A 20,962-nucleotide genomic window follows, 5' to 3' on the forward strand; every position below is an offset into this window, starting at 1 on the left:
GATGATATCGTCCAGGTATATCAGGCAGGCTTCCTAGGAAAGGCATTTCAAAACAGTCTCCATAAGACGTTCGAATGTTGCCGGCGCATTACACAGTCCAAACGGCATTACCTTGAATTGCCACAGCCCTTGTAGTAAATGCCGTCTTTTCTCGGTCTTCAGGCTGTATTTCTACCTGCCAATACCCACTCTTTAAATCAAGTGTTGAGAACCACTTGCTTCCAGAAAGAGTGTCTAGAATGTCGTCAATTCTAGGAAAAGGGTAACTGTCTTTCTTCGTAACCTCATTCAACCGCCGATAGTCGACGCAAAATCTTGTTGAGCCGTCTTTCTTTCTGACAAGGACGATGGGAGATGCCCATGGACTTGCTGAAGGGTCGATGACATCGCCTTCTTCCATATCCTTTAAATGTGTTCGTACCTCTTCCTGTTTAGCAAACGGTAGACGTCTTGGATGTTGCTTGATCGGGGGATGATCGCCGGTATCGATTCTATGTTGTGTCAAACTAGTTCGACCCACGTCAGAAGACGAGCGGGAGAAAACAACTTGAAGATCTTTAATGACGCGATCGGCAGCATTCTTCTCTTCATCGTTTATTTGCGCATTCTGCAATAACTCCGATGTAATGCTTTCTGAAGATACGGATTCTTGGATGTTACTCTTTCTTTCAACGCTGGTTACTGGAGTACATGCAGCAACCACTTCACCTTTCTTAACAACTCTCCCCTTCTCAGTTATATTGACGACTCTCACTGGAATAACCGTTTTGGATAGGTCGACGAGTGTTGAGGCTACTAGTACTCCTTTCGGGCTATTACAGCTATTGGGATATTCTATGATGCCGTAGCGGAAATTTCTGTTTTCGGCTATGGATCCAGGAAGTAAAATTTCTGTTCTTGCCGGTATTGTGATATTGTCATGTGCTATAATTTTATGGACAGATTTAACTTCTTCATCATTAACTTCAAATAAGGCTATGTCCTCAGATCTAAAATGCAATTCGTTATTTTTAAAGTACAAGAAAAAATTGTATTTCCTTAGAAAGTCCAATCCGAGTATGCAAGAATCAGTGATCTCTGCTACATATGCCGTGTGATAGTAAGCGGCACTTCCAAACGTGATATTAACATTTACTTTTCCATCGATGTCGATCTTCTCACCGGACACAGTCTGGAGGGTAACGCAGGGCGGCGTCCAGATAAGTTTGTTTCCCAGTTGTCAAGCCAAATCCTTTTGGATGATGGTAACGTTGGCTCCTGTATCTATCGTCATATTGCAGGGAACTCCATTAATATGTCCTATTATGAAAAGTCCATTACTGCCGCCTCTCACTGCAGAAAGCTGACACGCTTTAAATTGGGGCTTTTCATTATCTGGCAACCTCCGCCCCGCGAGATGGCCACTAATTAGTTTCCCTGCTGTTTGTTAGGAGCGGTGTTAACATCCGTACTGTAGGGAATTCTGCAGTTTCGTCGTATGTGTCCTTCAGCACCGCAGTTCCAACAATTTAAGGTCGGTTTCTTTTCACTGATATTTCTTCTTAAGTCATTGAGTTGTCTGGTTATATCATCTAGACGAACAGTAACTTAATCCCTTGGTTCCCGGACATGAGCAGCTCTGATTGGGTGGCGGTCTCTACGAGTGGCTTGCTGGGCTGCCTCAAATTTCATGGCGTACACTAAAGCGCTTTTCAGATCTTTAGCATCCGCCATTCGCAGTGCTTTCTGTATTTCAGGGTCCCGGATGCCATCGATAAAATATTGCAGGGACAGGATTTCCCTTGTTTCTGTCGGGCACTCTGAAAAGGCGTGGTGTGACAGCCTTTCGACATCCGTGGCGAGCTCCTGAAGTGTTTCGGTGAGCTTCTGTTGACGGGATTTTAATTGGAGCCTGCTGTAGTCTTTTAAACATTTCTCCCCGAAGCGCAGCTCCAAGGCGCCGGACAGAGCTTCGAAATCTAACCATTTGTTTTCGGGAAGAGTCTGAAGGATATCCGCTGCGTCGGCTCTTAAAGAAGCGGCGAGATGACAGGCCTTAGCTTGGGAATCCCATCCATTCGCATCCGCCACGATAGAAAGTTGTGTTTTATACACCTGCCAGGAGGTCTTCCCATCATATGTCGATAGCTTCAGAGAGGGACGAGCAGGCATGGGTAGAAATTTTAAACCATCCGAAGTGAAGTGCTTCCTGCCGTCGCTACGAATTTCTTTAAAGTGTCAACTTCTTTGGCGACGGCAGCAGAAATTCTGTCTTCAATTTGTTGTTCAATATGTCCTTGGACGGCAGAAACTCTTTCTTCAATTTGTTGTTGGAAGGCCGAAACTCTTCCTTTGACTCGTTGCTCCACAGCCGACACTCTATCTTCTATTTCATCTTTGACAGACGAAACCTTTTCTTCAATTTGCCCGACTTTATTTTCGACAGCTCCTATTCTGTCTTCCCTAGCATCAAATTTACTTTCTGTTACGCAGATTATTTCTCTTTTCATTTCGTCTTGGCCTGCTTCAATCTTTTCTTGTACAGCTTTTATGTCTTCTTTAAAAGTTACTTGACCAGCTTCCAACTTTTCGTGAACGGCTTCCATTTCCTTTTTAATGGATCTCGTCTCTCCTTTAACGGAATCTTGGCCCAATTCCATTTCTTCTTTAACGGATTCCTGGCCCAATTTCATTTCTTCCTTAACGGATTCCTGGCCCAATTTCATTTCCTCTTTAATTTCTTCTTTAGATGAGGCAAAGGCTGATATTAACTGCCTTAATTGCTCTTCCATGGCTCTTGCTATTGGCATTCAAACCCCACTCCTGACACCAAAAATTGTTGCGTGCGTACGATTTCGTTACGAAATGAATGCACAAGTCCGATGAAAAATGAACCAAAATTTATTATTATCACTACAAAAATGCTTAAATTTTCTCAAATTATCATGCAGTATTACAATATCTCACAGTAGTTTTCTTTTAACTACTCAAATGTCCAATAGAACGTAATTCAAAACAGCTAAAGAACGCTAATCCGCGAATTCGCTACAATCAACAAGAGCAATTTTCTAAACAACAACAAAGTAAGCAACTACTACAAACTGAGATGTTTTTCTCCTTTTATAAGGTTTTAAAATCACGCGCTAGAATTTTCCAGTACTTTCTCGAAATCAAAAAAAGATATTTATTTATTTAATGCACGCGCTCTTGTATTTTCAATTTTCCGGCTTAGCTTTCTTTTAATATTCGTCACGCGCTGCACTGCGCGAGAAATAAAACCATTTAATTGAACTAACATTAGCTTTATAAATACCAAATTCGTAACAGTATTCTATTTGTTTGCCAGTCACATATCTCTAAACGCCTCGGTCATAATGAGATACATTCCGCAAGAGAAGAAGAGGAAGAATGATCTTACTTGTTTGCATTAGCTTGTACATAAGCCACGTGATCTCTGAGGTCATCTGCACAGGCAATCCGACCCATAATTCTATATGCCGCTCCGCCGTGGGCAGCTACTGCGCGTTCATACCGAGCAAGGCTTCAAAGTTTTCAGAGTAAAACTCTCAGATTCCTCTCGAACTCTCCGTGGTTCGTTAGGAACACTGTCATCCATAATTCTTTAAAGATTTTACCATTAGATGCTGAATTACTAAAGATTACATTCAAATTCTGCGAAAAATGTGATTCCTCCACTCACGAAGTTATTAAAAACATAGGGGAGTACGACTATCTAATCGAACAGCCGCATAAACGGCCCAGAACTATACATCATAATGTTAGATGTTAGTTCTTGTATATATTTTATTGTTTTCAACTATTTAATCTAGATTTTGTTTCATCTTTATCATCCTTTTCATCTTACTAATGTACGATACTGTGTCAAATATACGATAATGTGTAAAAGATATGCCAAAATTTAGTTGCTATTATAGCTTATCCAACGAAGACTTCATCTGTGGCCGATATAAGTCGCCACCCCTGATCAACTTCTTCACTACTGAAGACTTTGCACTTTTATTACAAGTGCACAGGACTTTTCCAGTTTATGGAATTTACCGAACTTTTACAGGTCCTTAGGGGATTGATAAACATGTAGTGGTAAAGGCCCTCGGGTCGAACACCACTTAACGAATGATGATCTCCGATCTCCAAAAGGTATACATAAGTCACGTGATCAACGAGGTCATCGGAATGTATCTCATTAGAATTATTTGGTGTCATCATCTGCAAAATTATTACAACATATACCTACATAAATGAATAAATGCAAAATAAAAAGCAGTGTGAGCTTCTTCCAACAATAAATGGTGGTAATAATGCAAAATAAATTTAATTACTATACCTAAAATCTATCTCATACTCAGTTCGGAACAAACCATATACAAAAATTAAATACCAGAAGTACGGCGTAAAATTGTAAAATTGCATGAAAGGTTCAAAAATTGTTAAAACCAAAAAAGAAACAATAATTTACTTCTTTTGTTGCATTGGTATCAGGGGGTTGAAAGAAGGAAATACATTAGACTGTTTCTGAACTAACAAAGGCACAAATGAAAAATTAAAGTTTAATATTTAAAAATAATCTCAGAAAATTAATCAAAGTAATCTGTGTCTTTGTTAGCAATTCAACCCCTACAAGGCCGAAGTCTATATACATACAATACTCTTTTTTTCTTAAATCCGGGATCTGACTTCCTTCTGTAACCCAGCTTTTTTATGGAAAATTTCTAAAGTATTTTAGTACTTTTCGTATTAAATACCGGCAAAAGTTAACCGTTATTAACTTAGCGTTATTTGAAACTTGAATCCGAAACCAGCAGAAAGAAACAACTCAGACAGACTAATTGATGGTTCCCAATCGCTTAGTACGATAATTAGACTAGCGTTTTACAACTAAATAACTGTATATATACATATATTCTTTTAATCTGCCGATTATTAAGGTACCAGTAGATTACATTCATGTCATGTAATATAAAAGCATAATTATACCAGCAAATTTGATGGAAAGTTTGAAGTAAATACACAAATGACGGAACAAAAGATTTCTGAAAGATGCAAATCTAGTCATATTCTGCTCTTTAATTCTTCGTCTCGCGAAGATGAATTAGAAGCTGGACTATGCAATTTACTTTGCCAGATAATATGGAATCGAAGAATCAATCGTCTTCCGCAACATCAAATGAAGACCAAACACAAGAGGATAAAGCGGAGTTTGTTGATGCTCCCAGTGATCGTGAATCATCAATTGAGTCTTTTCATACCAATAAATCTGAACTTTCGATTCCAACTGAGACCGAACTTATAGACGTTGACGACATAGAGCTTTCTGATGAAGAATCGTGGTAATAATCGTAATTATTTATGATAGGAATAGATCACATGTTTTATTTGCAATGGCTTTGAATCATATTTTCTAATACGAAGAGAACGATAATCTGTTTCTCTAGATTGCGGAAATGTCATCACAGGATTTTAGAGCGTTATCTGAAAAATTCCGTTTTCAGTTTTTCCTTTGTGCATGATATTTTGTACAGTGTGTAATTCATAAAGTCCCATGTAATCTGTTATCCTGTTTCAGGTGAAACATTAGAAATATAAATTAAAGTAAATTCGATATTGAGTAGCAGATTTATGCCACATTACTAAACTTCACTACTGGCCAGCCTTCAAACCTGAGCTATTGATCTACTGCCTTAATGAAATTATTTTATATTATCTGTGCACTTGTAAACTGTGATATCACCCCCTGCAACTCAGCTCCTGAAAAAGCTGAGCAACCCTGCCATATAACATTTATTCTTACATATTGTAATAATCAGTACAGAAATTTGGTATTTTATTAATTTAGGCAAAATATACAATAGCTATTGGCTTAAGGGGAGAAATACCTTAGTAAAGGGCATTTTTAAATGAATTGGCTGACATGCACTATATGTCTGAAAAAATTCTGGCAACCTATCAGATTACCTGTCTGACCTATTTTCAGATATCACTGTTCTGTGTCTTTATCTAGTGAAACATTAGTGGGCCTGATGTTCATGTGTAAAAACTATGCATAAGGTTAACATTTAAAGTTAGCTTTGCATAAAACAGCATATGGTAACTGTGTAAAGAATTTTCCTATTGTATTTGTAAAATGAAGGTTTGGCTTAATTAGTCAGTCATTAATTAAGCTATTGAGTTTTCAGAACGAAACTCTGTTGCTAAAAGTTTTCTCAGAGTCAGAGATCCATATCGTTTTCCAAAATAATAACTGTTGTCAAATTGAATGATTATCAGAAGTCTTTCCATATTTACTGAAGTGTATATACCATTGTGAGATTAAAATATTCGAAAAACTTTTTTCATAGTCCGAATTGTGTGTTGATACTTTTCTGTATTTGGATGGTGATAAAGAAGATTTAGCAAATATTCTACCTTGTATAATTTCGGAAGATCGAATCATGCAATTAACTTTTGAAATTAAATCTCGCAACTTCCATTTTTCCTAGACATACTGTAATAAATTTGATCTCAATATTCCTGTTTTTTGTAAACGTTTTTGGTACTTTTTTATTATTGGGATCGGATTCAGAAATGTATATACGCTTGCATGTATAGATACATGTATACATACATACATTTCTGAATCAGATTCTGATAACAGAAAACACCTTTTCTGTTTATTTTTTTCCCCCACTGAATCGTATCATTTTGCTCTTTAAAAAATGGCTTCTTTTTATTTTTATATTTATTTTGACCTCAGGATTTATTCCTTGGAATCTTTTTATACTGATAAATCTCTAGTAATAGTAAGAGGCTTTTAAGGGGTGTTGGAACCCCGAAATCGTCAAACAGTTGTAATTTCGGATTTTTGCATTTTCAAATTCTCTACACTTTTATCTTTCTAAAAATACCATTCCTTAATCTCTATGAAAATTAGAACTGTAAAAAAATCTAGTTTTAATTTGTCATCTACTGCTTTGATCAATGATGATTTTTACATAAAAACGCGTTTTTCTCCAAACGTGATTTTTTTATACTCAATGTACCTTTTCTCAGGAACTTCTGCTCACAGGTATCTAAACTTTTTATGGCTTATTTATTATGTTCCCTAATATTTACTGAAATGAGCTTTTTCTAATAAACTTAGAAAAAAAAATTTTTTTAATTTTTTTTTGTGTGAGAAAAGTGCTAAATTTTACTATGCCTAACAAAATATTCTGTAATTTACTCTAAAATTCAAAATACTTCAAAAGCTCATTTCAGTATAATCAGATAGGTATACTTTAAGTACAGAAAAAATTTCAAGCTTGTATCTACAGCAGATTTTGAGAAAAGGTACATCAAAAATGGCCAATTTAACATTGTCGGTATAGGGCTTTCTGATACCCCTTAAATTTTTTCTCTTTTGCCACCTGTTAGAATTAACTAATTGCCATTTATCCTGTTAGAATTAACAATAGTCTTCTTGCTTTGACCCTATTTTATTTTTTTTCATTTACAATTTTCACAGCCCCCCCCCCAATCTATCAATAAAATTCCTGATTCAGTTCTTAAAAGCATTATCTCTGATTTTAATTTCTGTAGAATTTGTAATACTTCTTAGTATTATTTAATGCATACTAGTATTAAGTAAATGCTAAAAGAATATAAAAGCAGAATGTTGATCTTTTGTTCAAAAAGGAATAGTGAATAAAACTCCAATAGCTAATTTTAGCTGGTCACTTAATGGAAGCTTTGATTTTGGTTCTGCTAAAATTAACTGCATAATTTAGTTGATGAACTGGAGCTTTTCTAATTTCCAAAAATTTAACTTTAATTCCAATGCAGTTTTTTTCTAATGCTTTCAAAATGGAACTGATGTATCTTCCATTTTTGATTAACTATTTTGCTCCATTCTTAAGCTTGCTATTCAAATTCTAGGATTAACTCATATACTCCTGAGCTTACTAGGATTTGTGCTTATGCATCTCAGTGCAAGAAGGCTACCAAAACTGCTCGTAGTATAAAACCGTATGTTGTATTTAGCTGCATATTCTAAGTATGCTTTTGACTTGTTTGCTATAATACATGCCTACAAACAGGGTTATTGTTAAATTGTTCACTACTTATTGCAAACTCTGTGAGAATTCTGCTACCCCTTTACTTTCTGACTTAAAATCCTTCCCCACCCCCCGGTGCAGCCAAACTGGCCCTGATTATGAACAAAAGGGCCATAGCTCCAACTTGTGTTAGTAAAATTATACAGCTACTATACCAAGAGTAAAACTAATATACTAAAAAAATATGCCATCTTCGTCAAGTGATTGCAAAAGGGATTGAGCATCAAATTCTAATCCACTGTTTTAATGTAATAATTTCAGAAAATTGCCATATCATATTATTTGAAACATCAAAAGAACCCTTTGTACTGTAAAATTACAAAACTCAAATTTTTATAGAGTAGAAATTAAGGTTGAACTTTGATAAGCCAAATGAAACAATCAAGGGGGGGGGGAGAGTTCTGAAAGAGGAAAATCATCTTATTAAAAGTTAATACTATTAATTTCAAATTTTATTTTCATATTCAGTGTGACTTATCAAAAATGCCGAGTAATAGATGTTTTATTGCACCAGAAATCATAGCTGACTATAGTATTTTATTCAAGAATATATGCTTTATTTAGTAATGTGGTATATCTGTATACTTCTACTTTGAAATACACCCAACTTGGTATGTGTCCTGTTTGAAATACGTGTGGTCGATGAGGATGAGTCAAGACTGTGTCCACTACATTCGTTTACCTCTTTTGAGATAATGCTAACAACTGCCTACGGGCATAAGTATGCTTGTTGCTACTAAAGCATCCTATACTGTAATTCTGAATTTTTATGTGATTTTGTATTTTTTTATGTAATTTTTTTTTTTTTTTTTTTTTTTTGTAAATTCATTAACAATGAGTTTTAGGAAAGTTAATGAAAGGAGTCAAGTGATAAAGAAAATTATTAGATTGTTATTAGTCAGTTATTGTTATTATTGCATACAATCAAGTATATTAAATTGGTCAATGTGATATTAAATTGGCTGATAATATAAAGAGGATGAAACCAATTATCAAACAAAGATCAGAGACATTTAGAGCATGTTGAAAAATTACTTTTAATACAGATGACAGAAATACAGTCAAAACTCTTTAATGCGGACTCGTCGAGACTTTGGCGATTCCGGATTATCGATTTTTCCGGATTATAGATCATCAGTTTAAATCTGGTAAGATGGTATGCAGAAATTAAAAAATTAAAAATATGAAACCGTAATTTATAAAATAATGAGAAATTATGATCTAAAGGGTATCAAAATTTACAAAAAAAGAAGCTTTATTTATTTGTTTACTTTATTAAACATTTCTTTCAGCGCGCGCATGCGTACGTTACGCATAGCCGAAATTAGAAAATTGCAACCAGAAAACTATTTGATTTGTATTCGTGATATTTATAATGACGAGGAATTTGATTTAAATCATATAAAAGACGGAGTACATCAAGATTAAATACTACATTTAGTAAGGAATTATAAGCCGAATAAAATAAAAACATCTGCCAGGAAGATAACGAGTGGTCACAGATCAACTTCCAGTTCATTGCGCGCCGCGTTGTCCTCCCCCCCCCCGCGCAGAGCAGCATGAAATTGATAAACAGATTTCGGAACAGTTAGATAAACAAAGGATATATCTTTATCCATTTTTTGTAGCAATTCGTTTTTTGTTTGATGGACATAGAATCATACTTTCGTTTTCTAGATCCTTTGGGAGCTCCAGCATCGGAAATTCTATTTGACATAATCGAAAGTTCAAGCTTACTTTTATAAAATTGCTCTTACAGTCTGCAAAAAATAATATCCAATTCGAAGATTAAGGAACAACGCAATCATCAACATTAACTGAAATAGATAATTTTAGCTTATACTGTCCGTTATACATTAAACGCGCACGCAAAAACGTATTCTGCGCAGACGCATATGCGCAGTCGTAAATGTCTTGCGCGCACGCGTAAAACGCCTATGAGCCTGCGTCAATGTGGCGCATGCGCAGAAAGATTTTAGCTTTGAAGTCCGAATTAACGACTTTTGACTGTATTTGCAGTGCTTCATTTATATACTTGATGTATTTCTATCACTGTATTTGTATTTTAGTATTAAACTATGTTAAAATTCATTTGATTTACATTTAAGGAACGGGAACAGATTAATGATGTATACCAAACTGCCGCTATATTTCATATTGGGCCAAAAACAGTATTACTTGAAGTGGTGATTATTAATAATCCATTCTGAAGAAATGCATTTGATTTTAAATTTATATCCTAATTGAAGATCTCAGTTCAGACTAACATTTCAAACTATGCATCCAGTCCATTATAAAGCAGTTATTTCTACCCCTAACAAGAGCTAGATATTTATTCAACTATAATTAAGTACAGTTTCATACCAGACTAATTCAATAATTAATACGAATTGCATTTCATATTCATATTTTTAGTACAGTACAAAGTCCGCAATCAGGACTCGTCGGGACTTCGGCGATTTCGGATTAGTGGTTTTTCTGGTTATAGATCATCAATTTAAATCTGGTAAGATGCCATGCAGAAATTCTGCAATTAAAAATATAAAACCATAATTTGAAATAAAGAGCAATTATGATCTAAAGAGTATCAAATTTTGCAAAAAAAAGCTTAATATTTATTTGTTTACTTTATTAAACATTTCTTTCAATCGGTGCATGCGTAAAGCATACATTACACGCATGCGTAAAGTTTGTGGCTTTGAGGTCCGGATTACAGACTTTGTACTGTATAATGCATCTAATGTGAAGTGGCATATAACTGTGCTTTAACCTTAATACAGTGTTAGCTCAGGAAATGCTGAATTCTGGATAATTTAACATATAAAGTACTCAATTCACTGAAGATATTTAGCAGTACTTTTATGAGGTACCTAAAATTATTACCTATCAAATTAATTTTAATATATTATATTTATTTAGGTTGTATAAATCACCAAAGAAACTCACTTCTGATGAGAAAGCACTTAGCACATACAAGTGGCTTCATAAAGATGTTGAAGAAATGGATAACGTGGAGCTGTATGTGACAAAAAATGCTCTTGTCAGCAAACTTAATCAATTAAAAATGCTTAGTAAGTGGTAATTGTTTATTACATCTTAAAACACCAGTCTTTTTTTATTATTGTTATTTTTCATTTTTATGATTTTGAATAATTATTGAGAAGCTAGAATTTTGATTAGACACTATCATAAATTTGGAAATATCTTACTGAATTTTGGTATGTCACATTTAAATTTAATATAATTTCTATAATGAAGTTATGTTAACCTAACGAAATTTTTCTGTGAAAGCTATTAAACAAAATTTTAAAACACCTTTGGAAAAATCATTGCAATCTAAACAACTACCATATTGAATAAATATATAAAAATAGCCAACCATTTACAGAATTAATTAAGATTTTATGTATGATCAAAACTGAAGGAATCAGAAAAGTATTTCGAGTAGTAAAAAATTCCTGTTTATTGAAGAAGTATTAAATTCTGTTTTAATATTTTGGTATTGAATTGGACATATAAAAATTTTCAATTTATTGAAGTTCTACTGTAAATATTGTGTTAAGAATTAAGTGTTATTACTTCATATATTTTAATTGTGAAATTAACTTCAGAATTGCAGCACAGCCTAAATGCTAGTTTACATAAAAAATTTTATAATTTTCATGAAGCTTCAATTGATTTTTATAAATCTTTCTTTAGGACATTCCTATAAAATAGATGAATTGCGGCAGAATGCTTTTAAAATAGTCTTTGAGTAATGATATTTGAAATTTTGATGTAATAGTTATATTCATTGCTTTATTAGTAAATAATTCATCTGGAATAGTTTTATCAGCGCTATGTTAGAATCTGATATTTCTGCTATGATATGTCTTATAAATAAAAGTTGTTCATTTACTGTCGATACTATAAAAAGATTCCCCCCCCCAATCCTTAGTTATAGTGAATTATAAGTTTTACGTGTAATCTTTTAGATGTTTTTTGACATTAGGAAGCTGAAGAAATATGTAATTGCCCCTGCCAGGATTCAAATTCCGGACCTCCTGAATATGCATCAAGCATGCTTCCAGTTACTCTATGAAGGCATGCAGAAAGAAGGAAGAAAATACCTTTATACTCCCCCTTTCAAAGGTGACTGGGGATTAAATGATTAATTCACCAACTCGTAGTGGTGATGAATTATCATATATCACCTTTTATATCAGGTGCCATTCGTAGAGTTTTTAGAATTTTTTTTTTATATCATGAAACTGAAGAAATATGCAATTGCCCTCACAGGGATTCAAACTCCAGATCTGCCAAATAATGTGTCGGACATGCTTGCAGTTACACTTGCAGAAAAAAAGGGAGAAAATTCTTCATAAGTGTGACATATAAATTATCCTGTTTTACAGAGTCTATATTTTTAAAGATTAATATTTTTTATAATTTTTTTCTTTTCTTATGTTGTAAATCTTTTAAATATCCTCAGTCTTCATAAAAATATTAAGTTAGATCAGTTAAAGATATCTTTAACAGAATATTTCTTTTTTCTTGTTTATTAGAGTTGTGAAATCCGCACGACTAATAATTTAGAGGTGGTTATTTTAGAGAGGTGGCTATGAAATACTTGGTGGTACTTCCTGACTATTCATATTCCCACTGAAAAGTTACAAACTCATTGCTGACTAAATTTTCATCAAGCTTATGTATGAAAAGCAATAGTTGTTTTCAAAATGGTAATGCATTAAGAATTCCATACAAGAGTAAACAATCAATAAAATTCAAAAAGCAAATAAACATCTGTAATAAAGCACTTATTTTTTTCGAGGCACTCTTATTTTTTGCACTGTTGTTCTGTCCATGTATACATACGCTGGCCAAAATAGACATCTGCTACATGCATTGCATTACCATATGAATACTTTTTGGTTACATCTCTGGTTGTCACATAAACTGTGAAAAATAAATAAATAATAGATTAATAGACTATGCAAAGTATCCCATAATGTTCAACAATTATGTACCCATATAATCAATGGATAATAAATTTTTTTGTTGAGCAGTAGCATTCCAATATACCTTAATTATATATTCTTTGTAACCTAATACAGTACAAAAGTCCGTAATGCGGACGTCCATTATCCGGAATGATCTATAATCCGGACTTCAAAGCCACAAACTTTTTTTTTAATAAGTTTCACGCATGCGCATTTAATGTGCGCTTCCGATAGTGAAGAAAGTGACAGAGAGGTTATTGAAAACGAAAAAATTTCGGTTCACAAGTTAGTTGGTATTCTCGACACAGCAATTACAGGACTTCGAACAGTAGAATTTTATAACTGAACAAGAAATTATGTCTGTTTATAGAATTAAAGAGAAAGTATTAGCACAAAAAACGAAGCAACTTAAACAACTTACATTGAAAGAAATGTTTAATAAAGTAAACAAATAAATATTAATTTTCTTTTTGTAAATTTTGATACCCTTTAGTTCATAATTGCTCTTTATATCATAAATTATGGTTTCATATTTTTAATTGTGTAATTTCTGCATGCCATCTTACCAGATTTAAATTGATGATCTATAATCCGGAAAAAACCCTAATCTGGAATACCCGAAGTCCCTACAAGCCCAGATTACAGATTTTGTACTGTATAAGGCTTGCTTCTAATTTAACTTATTTGCTTTTCATATTTTTACATTAGTGTAAATAATATAAATCTGTGATATATATATATATATATATAGTGTGTACTTTTTAAGAAGCTCTTGGATTCATTTAGATTTATGGCATGTAAACTGGCCTGCAATGTCCAGCAAATATATAGGATGTAATCATTGATGGAAATTGTTTTGTAATTCATTGCTTAAATATAATAAGTACTTAATAACATAACATAATAACAGTTGTAATAGTAGCATAATAAGTATTGTGTTAGTTTCATCATTCTGCATGGAATTTTCTTCCCATGTAGCATGCAGCAAATCATTCATTTAATTTAAAAAAAAACTTTGTGATATCTGTCATATTATTTTGGGGATATTTTTCTTTTAGCTAGGCACAATTAATAAAGTATTAAATATTATTTCAATTGCTGTCACTGATATTACAGTCATTTCTCAAAATCAAAATTTCACAAGAGGAAGTATTGTGGAACAGTATGTTTTGACATGGAGTCTTACTAGGCTAAATTTGTGGGAGAAGAGAAAGAGATGATTTATTTCATTTTAAGTGATACGTATTATTCATTTAATGTGGATACGTATGTGTTTAAATTTTTCAACTTAGAGTGGTGTGGTGCATCATCACCAAAATAGATAAAATTCAGTTTTTAGCAACATTTGTGTCCAGCTAAAGGAGAAGTGCTATTTCTTATAGACTGATTGGTGCTAACTGTTGGAGTGTTAGGCCTGAGTTTATATCTCACAGAAAGCTTGGATGTTTGCAAGTCTGCAGCATATCTCTATAGTGCCTGTGTGCTGTGGATACACTTAAAATACTGATGATCTAGAAGTCTTTTTGAGAGGTTTAGTTGTAAGGAAATTGAGATGGAAGATCCTCAGAGCCATCTCCTAAGGTGTTTTTTCCCTAAGGTCTCCTAATCCTTTAATCCATCTCCTAAGGCAGGGATGGGCAAACTACGGCCCGCGGGCAAAACCCGGCCCGCCTGAAGATTCTATCCGGCCCGCCAATAGAATTTTAATTTGCCGGTCCGAGGCAAATTAAAAGAAATACATATTTATATATTATATATTCATCTCCGTTTCTACTTCTTTTAAATATTATTTTTTTCTTCTTTCCCAAAAGACTGATGATCTTTTTATTTTCTATATTTTTGTTCTACAAAACATAAATTGATGGAAATAGCAAGCACAGATGGCTTTCAATCGGAAAAGTGTTAAAAGCGGGAAGTTCTTTCTTAGTTATAGCTGTAGATTGGCGCCAACAAGCGTTATCGCTTTCTCGGGGAGCAGACATGTGGGAATCTAGTGTAGGTGAATTAGATTTCACATGTGGCAGACTGCGCATTTTAAGCTCCCGCCAGCGTCCTTTTCTTTTGGCGCGAGGTCTAATATTATTCATTGCGTATGGAAAGATTGCGGACATATAGCATCATTGTGAATAGTGGTGAAATTATTAAAAGTATAGCGTAGCTAGTGCTTGTTTGTGTTATTCGTAAAATATTTAAGCCCCGAAATGGCTACTAATAAACGTAAAGTTGATTCAGAGTGCAGTGCTTTTAATGATGAATGGACCTGGAAATATTTTTTACAGTTGTAAAAGATAAACCAGTGTGTCTCATGTGCAATGAAGCTGAAGCAGTCTTCAAGAAATATAACATTTCCCGTCATTTCACACCTAAACATAAGAATTCCAGTTATGAAGAATATGAAAGCAAACAAAATGCAGAAAGTCTTTGTAAAAAATTATTTGGCTGACAAAATATTTATAAGAAGATTAACAGTATCCAGATCGCAAGATTTCAGTGCCATTCAAACAGAAGTGGATATTTTTACCATACCTTTCAACATAAATTGTGAAGCAGTGTGTTCAGATTTGCAGCTTGAATTAATTGAATTGCAATCTAACAATCATCTCAAGCAGTTGTTTCTAAATATGCCAAAGTTAGAGTTTTACAAATCATTATCGAACGTAAGTTTCCCAAATTTAATATCTCACGCCCAGAAAATCAGTGTTATGTTTGCTTCATCTTATATATGTGGACAAGTGTTTCAAGTATAAACCTTGGAAAAGAATTATTTCAGAAGTAGACAGACTGATGAGCATTTAGCCTCGTTCCTTAGAATCAGTACATCTCACTTCGAAGCTCAATATAAGGAACTTTTAAAAATTAAATCGCAATTTCATTCATCTCATTAACATATTTAAATTGTAATACTTGTATATTGTTTTTAAAATTTTAGAAAAATTTATGTTGGACCGCCAAACTTTTTTTTATTGATTTGTGGCCCGCGACCGAAAAAGTTTACCCATCCCTGTCCTAAGGTATCTGTTGAGCTGTATAATTAATGTGATGTTGACTATACTTGTGAAGCCATTGGTAAGTTGTGGTCTCCCTCCTACTTCTTGTCCTGTCCTGTTGTGGGTAATGTGTCTTTCTCCCTTTTAAGTATAAGGTATTCATGTTTTGTATTTAACATGTGCATTATTTAAAAAAAAGTGTCATTATCCATATATCAGTTATTCAAAATGGGCTGTGATCTCAGTTCCAAGCTTAGTTAATTATTTTTCTATATAATTATATGTTTATGTATATGTATAATTTTTTTAATCGAGTATGTACTTCCTAATTTCCCCCCTTTTAAATTTTTTTGTTAAATTTTAATATTTTTGCTTTATTGTTAGATTTATTGTTATCTTTATTAACTAACAGAATTATTGTTTTAGATGCTGATGTAGAAAAAAGGTTAACCAAAGACAAAACAACTGCATCACATAATCAGATAAATGGTATGATTTTTAATCAGTGTATTATATTTATAGCAACTGTAAAATAATGTTGAAAACAAAATATTTTTTGTTGTATTGTAAAACAATCCAGAAATTAATACTTTCACAATCAAGTATGCACAGATTTTCACCATGTATGTCTTCTTACAAAATTATGTAAAATTTATCTTTAGGAATTTTTAGATAAAAAAGTGTGAAAAATATACATGTATAGTAAAAGGTTCTTTTATATGTGCAATAATTTTTCTAATGTTAATTTTTTTAAATACTTTATTTGTTATAAGTATTCTAATACAAGTATTATCAAACTATTTGCATACAAGTGAACAGAAAGAAGTGAACATCCGGGTCCTAGCTATATGTGTAATTAATAGAATTTGGAGTGGTTCTGACTTAGGTAATGGTAATTTATTTCTTGAACAGTGAGCATTTCTGGAGTTTAATAGTTTTAAGCATGCCTTTCACAGAAAAGAAGCTGCAGAAGACATGTTCTTAGAGTGAAAGCTAGCTTTAGAAAATCAAGTTTATGTTTTGTTTATGTTTCTGATGTTAAGTTAAGAATGGTGAAGTTACTTTAATACTCAGTCGAAAGACATTGTATCTGGTATTGGTTAATTAAATATTTTGATTAAACTTGATAAAAGATTTTCTTTCATTCCGTTTGCCATTATCTAAATGTGTGTCTCATTTGTATCATATGAGAATCACATGATGAACTCGTTTTGAAATGAGACATTTCAGAATGACTTATTGTAAATATTGTTACGCAATGTCAATGCGCGGTAAGACGGCTTCCCTACAAAGCAGCTTTAGGGTTGCCATAAAATGGCAAGATAAGGCAAGGTTGCCACATTTGGCTATATCCCATGGACGGATGGAGAACCTTCTGGAACGAATTCTTATCGGTTTAGCCCAAAATGTTCTCGAACACAAGCCGAAAACTATATAAACCGTGCTGGTCTGCAGTCAGTGTGTGTGCCTCACATAGAGTGAGAAAGAGTCAGTATCGAGTTAGTGTCTCATCTAGCGAATCAATCCCTGCGGAGTCGATCGAGTTGACAGCCGGGCAACGAGTGCCGAGTGGGTCATCAAGTGCACCGAAGGAGTCTCAGTGTATCACGGTTAGTGCATCGTCGAAAGAGCATGTTGAGCTCCGGGAATGACTGAACCGAAGAGTCGGGAGCCGTGCTCTGTGTGTCGTCGAGTGCATCTTGAGTTGTAGCGTGGAGAGTATCGAGAGTATATGGAGTTCCGAGAACGACCGAGCAGTGTCGCAAGCTTTACTCTGGTGCTTTGCAGTGAAGCTGTCTCCACCATGATTGCCTGATAACCTGAAGGCTCTTATCGTGTCAGCGTGTTTATAGTAGTTCATTGACGACTGTAAAACGTGTTTTGGAGCTGTCCTGACAATACTGGCTAATAAAGTATGTTTCAATACTTCATCAAGTGTCGTAGTTATTCACTCCAAATCCACACGAACCCCGTACGAACTTGAAGGAAGAAAAACGTAACAATATTTTACTATTTTTGGAATAGAAATGGAAAATAATTAAATTGAAAGGGTCACTTTGAGGGTTGTTAAAACATTAAAGTTAAAATTTTAACTTATATTTCTACTTTTATCACATTATCTCTGTTATGAAAGACCCATTGCATGAAAGCATTAATAAATGTCATGCATGCATATGTAACATAAGTTTATAAATTTTGCAGTTAATTTAAAATAAGTTTACAGACATAAATTTTACAGTTATTGTGTTATTAATATCCTAGATTTATATTTATATCTTTGCGAACAGATAAAACAATTGCTGTAATTCCTGCGGTTGAAGTCACTACAAAAGCCAAAGATAACCATCTGAATCAGAAGCAGATAGTTAGTAGTATAAAACTTGAACAAGAGCCAAATAAAAACTCAGAAAATGTCTTAGATGTTATGGATGTGCATGAAATTGCTCGGCTGCAAGAAGAACGTATGTATAATAATAGAAACATAAATGTTCTGAAATATGCAATTTAATTTTGCTTATATTCTTATTTTTATTCTGAAATTTGAATTCTTTTTTTAACAGGGCTGAAGCAAAGCACATCTAGATTTCAAAGTCAAGCTGGTATATATCAATTTTACTATTCAGAACAAAACTGCTATTTTTTAACTTTAGTTTGGGAAAAGAAATATGTAGATATATTTGATGATATATTAATGGCTGTTTTATGATAGTATAAAGGTTATGGTAGAATTTATAATGTTAACAAGAAATGACTGATTTATTTTATTCTCAATTTTATTAAAGCTACTGTGTAAAATGAATAACAGTTTTATAATAACAATTATATTAACAATGAATTTTATATTAACAATGAATAACAATTAATTGGATTATGTGTGAAAATAGAGACTGGAAATTCTTCAAGTTCATGTTTTATCATCTTCATCTGTATGCCTTAACCACAGCCATGATGGGCATCGAAAGCTGTTGAGAGTTCTAGCCAGTATGACTGTGCTTAAAAAATATGACATATATATATATATTCTCTAAGGACATCATAAAATATATTTTAGGCCATATTTATATGGCTTTGCCTGTCAGAAGGTTAAGCATGCCTCAATAGATATATGTACTATCCATACAGTGAACATGTTTACCTCAGTTGTGAATAGGATTTGACTGTTGCAAATAGCAATTATATATAATTAAATATACTGATCAGTATCTCAAGATTATAATTTCATTAAATTCATTAGTGGCATACTAATGGCTAATATAACCATCATAAAAGAATTAAGAGCATAAAATTACTTTGAAATTAAAAATAAAATTCTATTTATGAAAAGGTTTCTGTACTAAAAAAATCACTATTTTAACTCTCCTAATGTTTCTCCCTTGGGTACTTCCTTATTACTGCAGCCTCCATTCTGTAAATGGTGCCAAGATTATCAATACATCAGCAATCTTCAAATGGCTGGCAATCTACAACAATAATTTATAGTATCCTTATGTGTAACTTATGTATAAACCACACATTATCATATGTTAACAAGTCACAATCAGATATGATTCTGTCATCATGAAAAGAGCTCTGGTTATTCCATGTGTTAAAGTATTTTCTTTAAAAAAATGTTCTTAAAATGTTTGATTTATTGAGAAGTGATGAAGATGCATTTTACCTCTCATTTAACTGCAGCATATCGATAAAAGCAGCAAGCGAAAAAGCAGCATATCGATGAAAGCATTTAGAGACACAACTTGAAAAGTTATACATGAAGGAAAGGCATACATCTTGACAATTGGTTCAATGGTTTTAGAATACTTTTTGTAACAGCACAGTGATTTATTTACTGTTGGTCAGAGGAAATGACGTTTATTAGACAAAGGTGAGAGAAGCAACTTAGCTTTACAAAACTACAATTATTGACTGGGATTGGAACAGTTTATGAGAGAGATATATTCTCTGTATCAATCTGACAACCAGCTAGATCTTGAAAAATTGTTGACATAAACAATATTGGGTTTTTACAGGGAAAAAACAAAGGCAACTTGGTTCTTCAGTTACACTGAGAAACTGGTCGGTTCTCTCTTGGTCAGGCTCCATGCAGAGAGGCAGCCTCACTCATTACAAAAACCATGACCATGTACAAGAGGGATTAACAGTTTTTTCAGACTGTTGGCAAACATATAAAACAAAGGAATGGTAACAGCAAGTAGGAGACATTTTACAGTTAACCGTAAATTTTGTTTTGTTAATCCAGAAACTGCTGTTCATACACAAAATGTTGAAAGACTGTGGTGCTCGGCTAAGTGGCATAATAAAAATTAACGAGGCACACTTTGTCATCATCATGAGTCTTACCTTGTGAGTTTTGTCACAAAAGGCCTTGGAACAAGAAAACTCTTCTGATGCTAGATTTAAAAGCAAATGCAGAAACATGATAGCCACAAAATGTATATGAGTCTTAAACATGAATCTGGAAATAATCCTAGCATCAACTTATTGTTTAAAAAATGGAAATTATAGTAATAATAATGTATGTTCTGTACTGACATTATTTTATTTGCATGTTGAAAAAAATTTAATAGTTTTATGTTCAGTGAATCTTGATTAAATAGCTCTTGAAGTATGAATGTATTTTAAAAGATTATTCATGGTTATATATAATCCAGATTTAATGTAAAAATTATAAAGGGAAACATGTAAACAAAACTGGGAAAGAACTTATAATCTGCAAAACTTATTACTTCGTATAAGCTCCAGCCACAAGTTGTGTGTATTATCATAATTCTGCTGTATGTGAAAAAAAATGGGTTTTAGTTATAAGTAGTACCTTTATGTAGGTTTGCATATTTACACTTTGCATATGTAAAATGTATCTGACACTAAGTTGAAAATATTGAGTTTATGATATAGAGTAGATTTTAAAATAAATATCTGCTATAGA

At 33.3% G+C, this 20,962-nt stretch overlaps 1 protein-coding gene across 3 annotated transcripts in view; it reads left to right on the forward strand.

Moving 5' to 3' along the window:
• The first annotated feature begins 4,811 nt into the window (after nt 1–4,811).
• Nucleotides 4,812–20,962, forward strand: part of LOC118191166 (uncharacterized) — a 35,864-nt gene continuing 19,713 nt past the window's right edge. Inside the window, exons 1-5 of one of the 3 annotated variants that reach the window (XM_035361970.2) lie at nt 4,812–5,327; nt 10,989–11,140; nt 16,462–16,524; nt 18,324–18,497; nt 18,597–18,635. In XM_035361970.2, coding sequence (XP_035217861.1) covers nt 5,104–5,327; nt 10,989–11,140; nt 16,462–16,524; nt 18,324–18,497; nt 18,597–18,635 — 652 coding nt within the window. In that variant the 5' untranslated portion in view covers nt 4,812–5,103. The remainder of the gene's footprint in view (nt 5,328–10,988; nt 11,141–16,461; nt 16,525–18,323; nt 18,498–18,596; nt 18,636–20,962) is intronic. The other 2 variants (XM_085813056.1, XM_035361971.2) reach the window with 2 other exon arrangements.

Source organism: Stegodyphus dumicola, chromosome 3 (assembly GCF_044657685.1).
Source record: "Stegodyphus dumicola isolate Sdum_Otavi_A_Nest chromosome 3, ASM4465768v1".
Lineage (NCBI taxonomy): Eukaryota > Metazoa > Arthropoda > Arachnida > Araneae > Eresidae > Stegodyphus > Stegodyphus dumicola.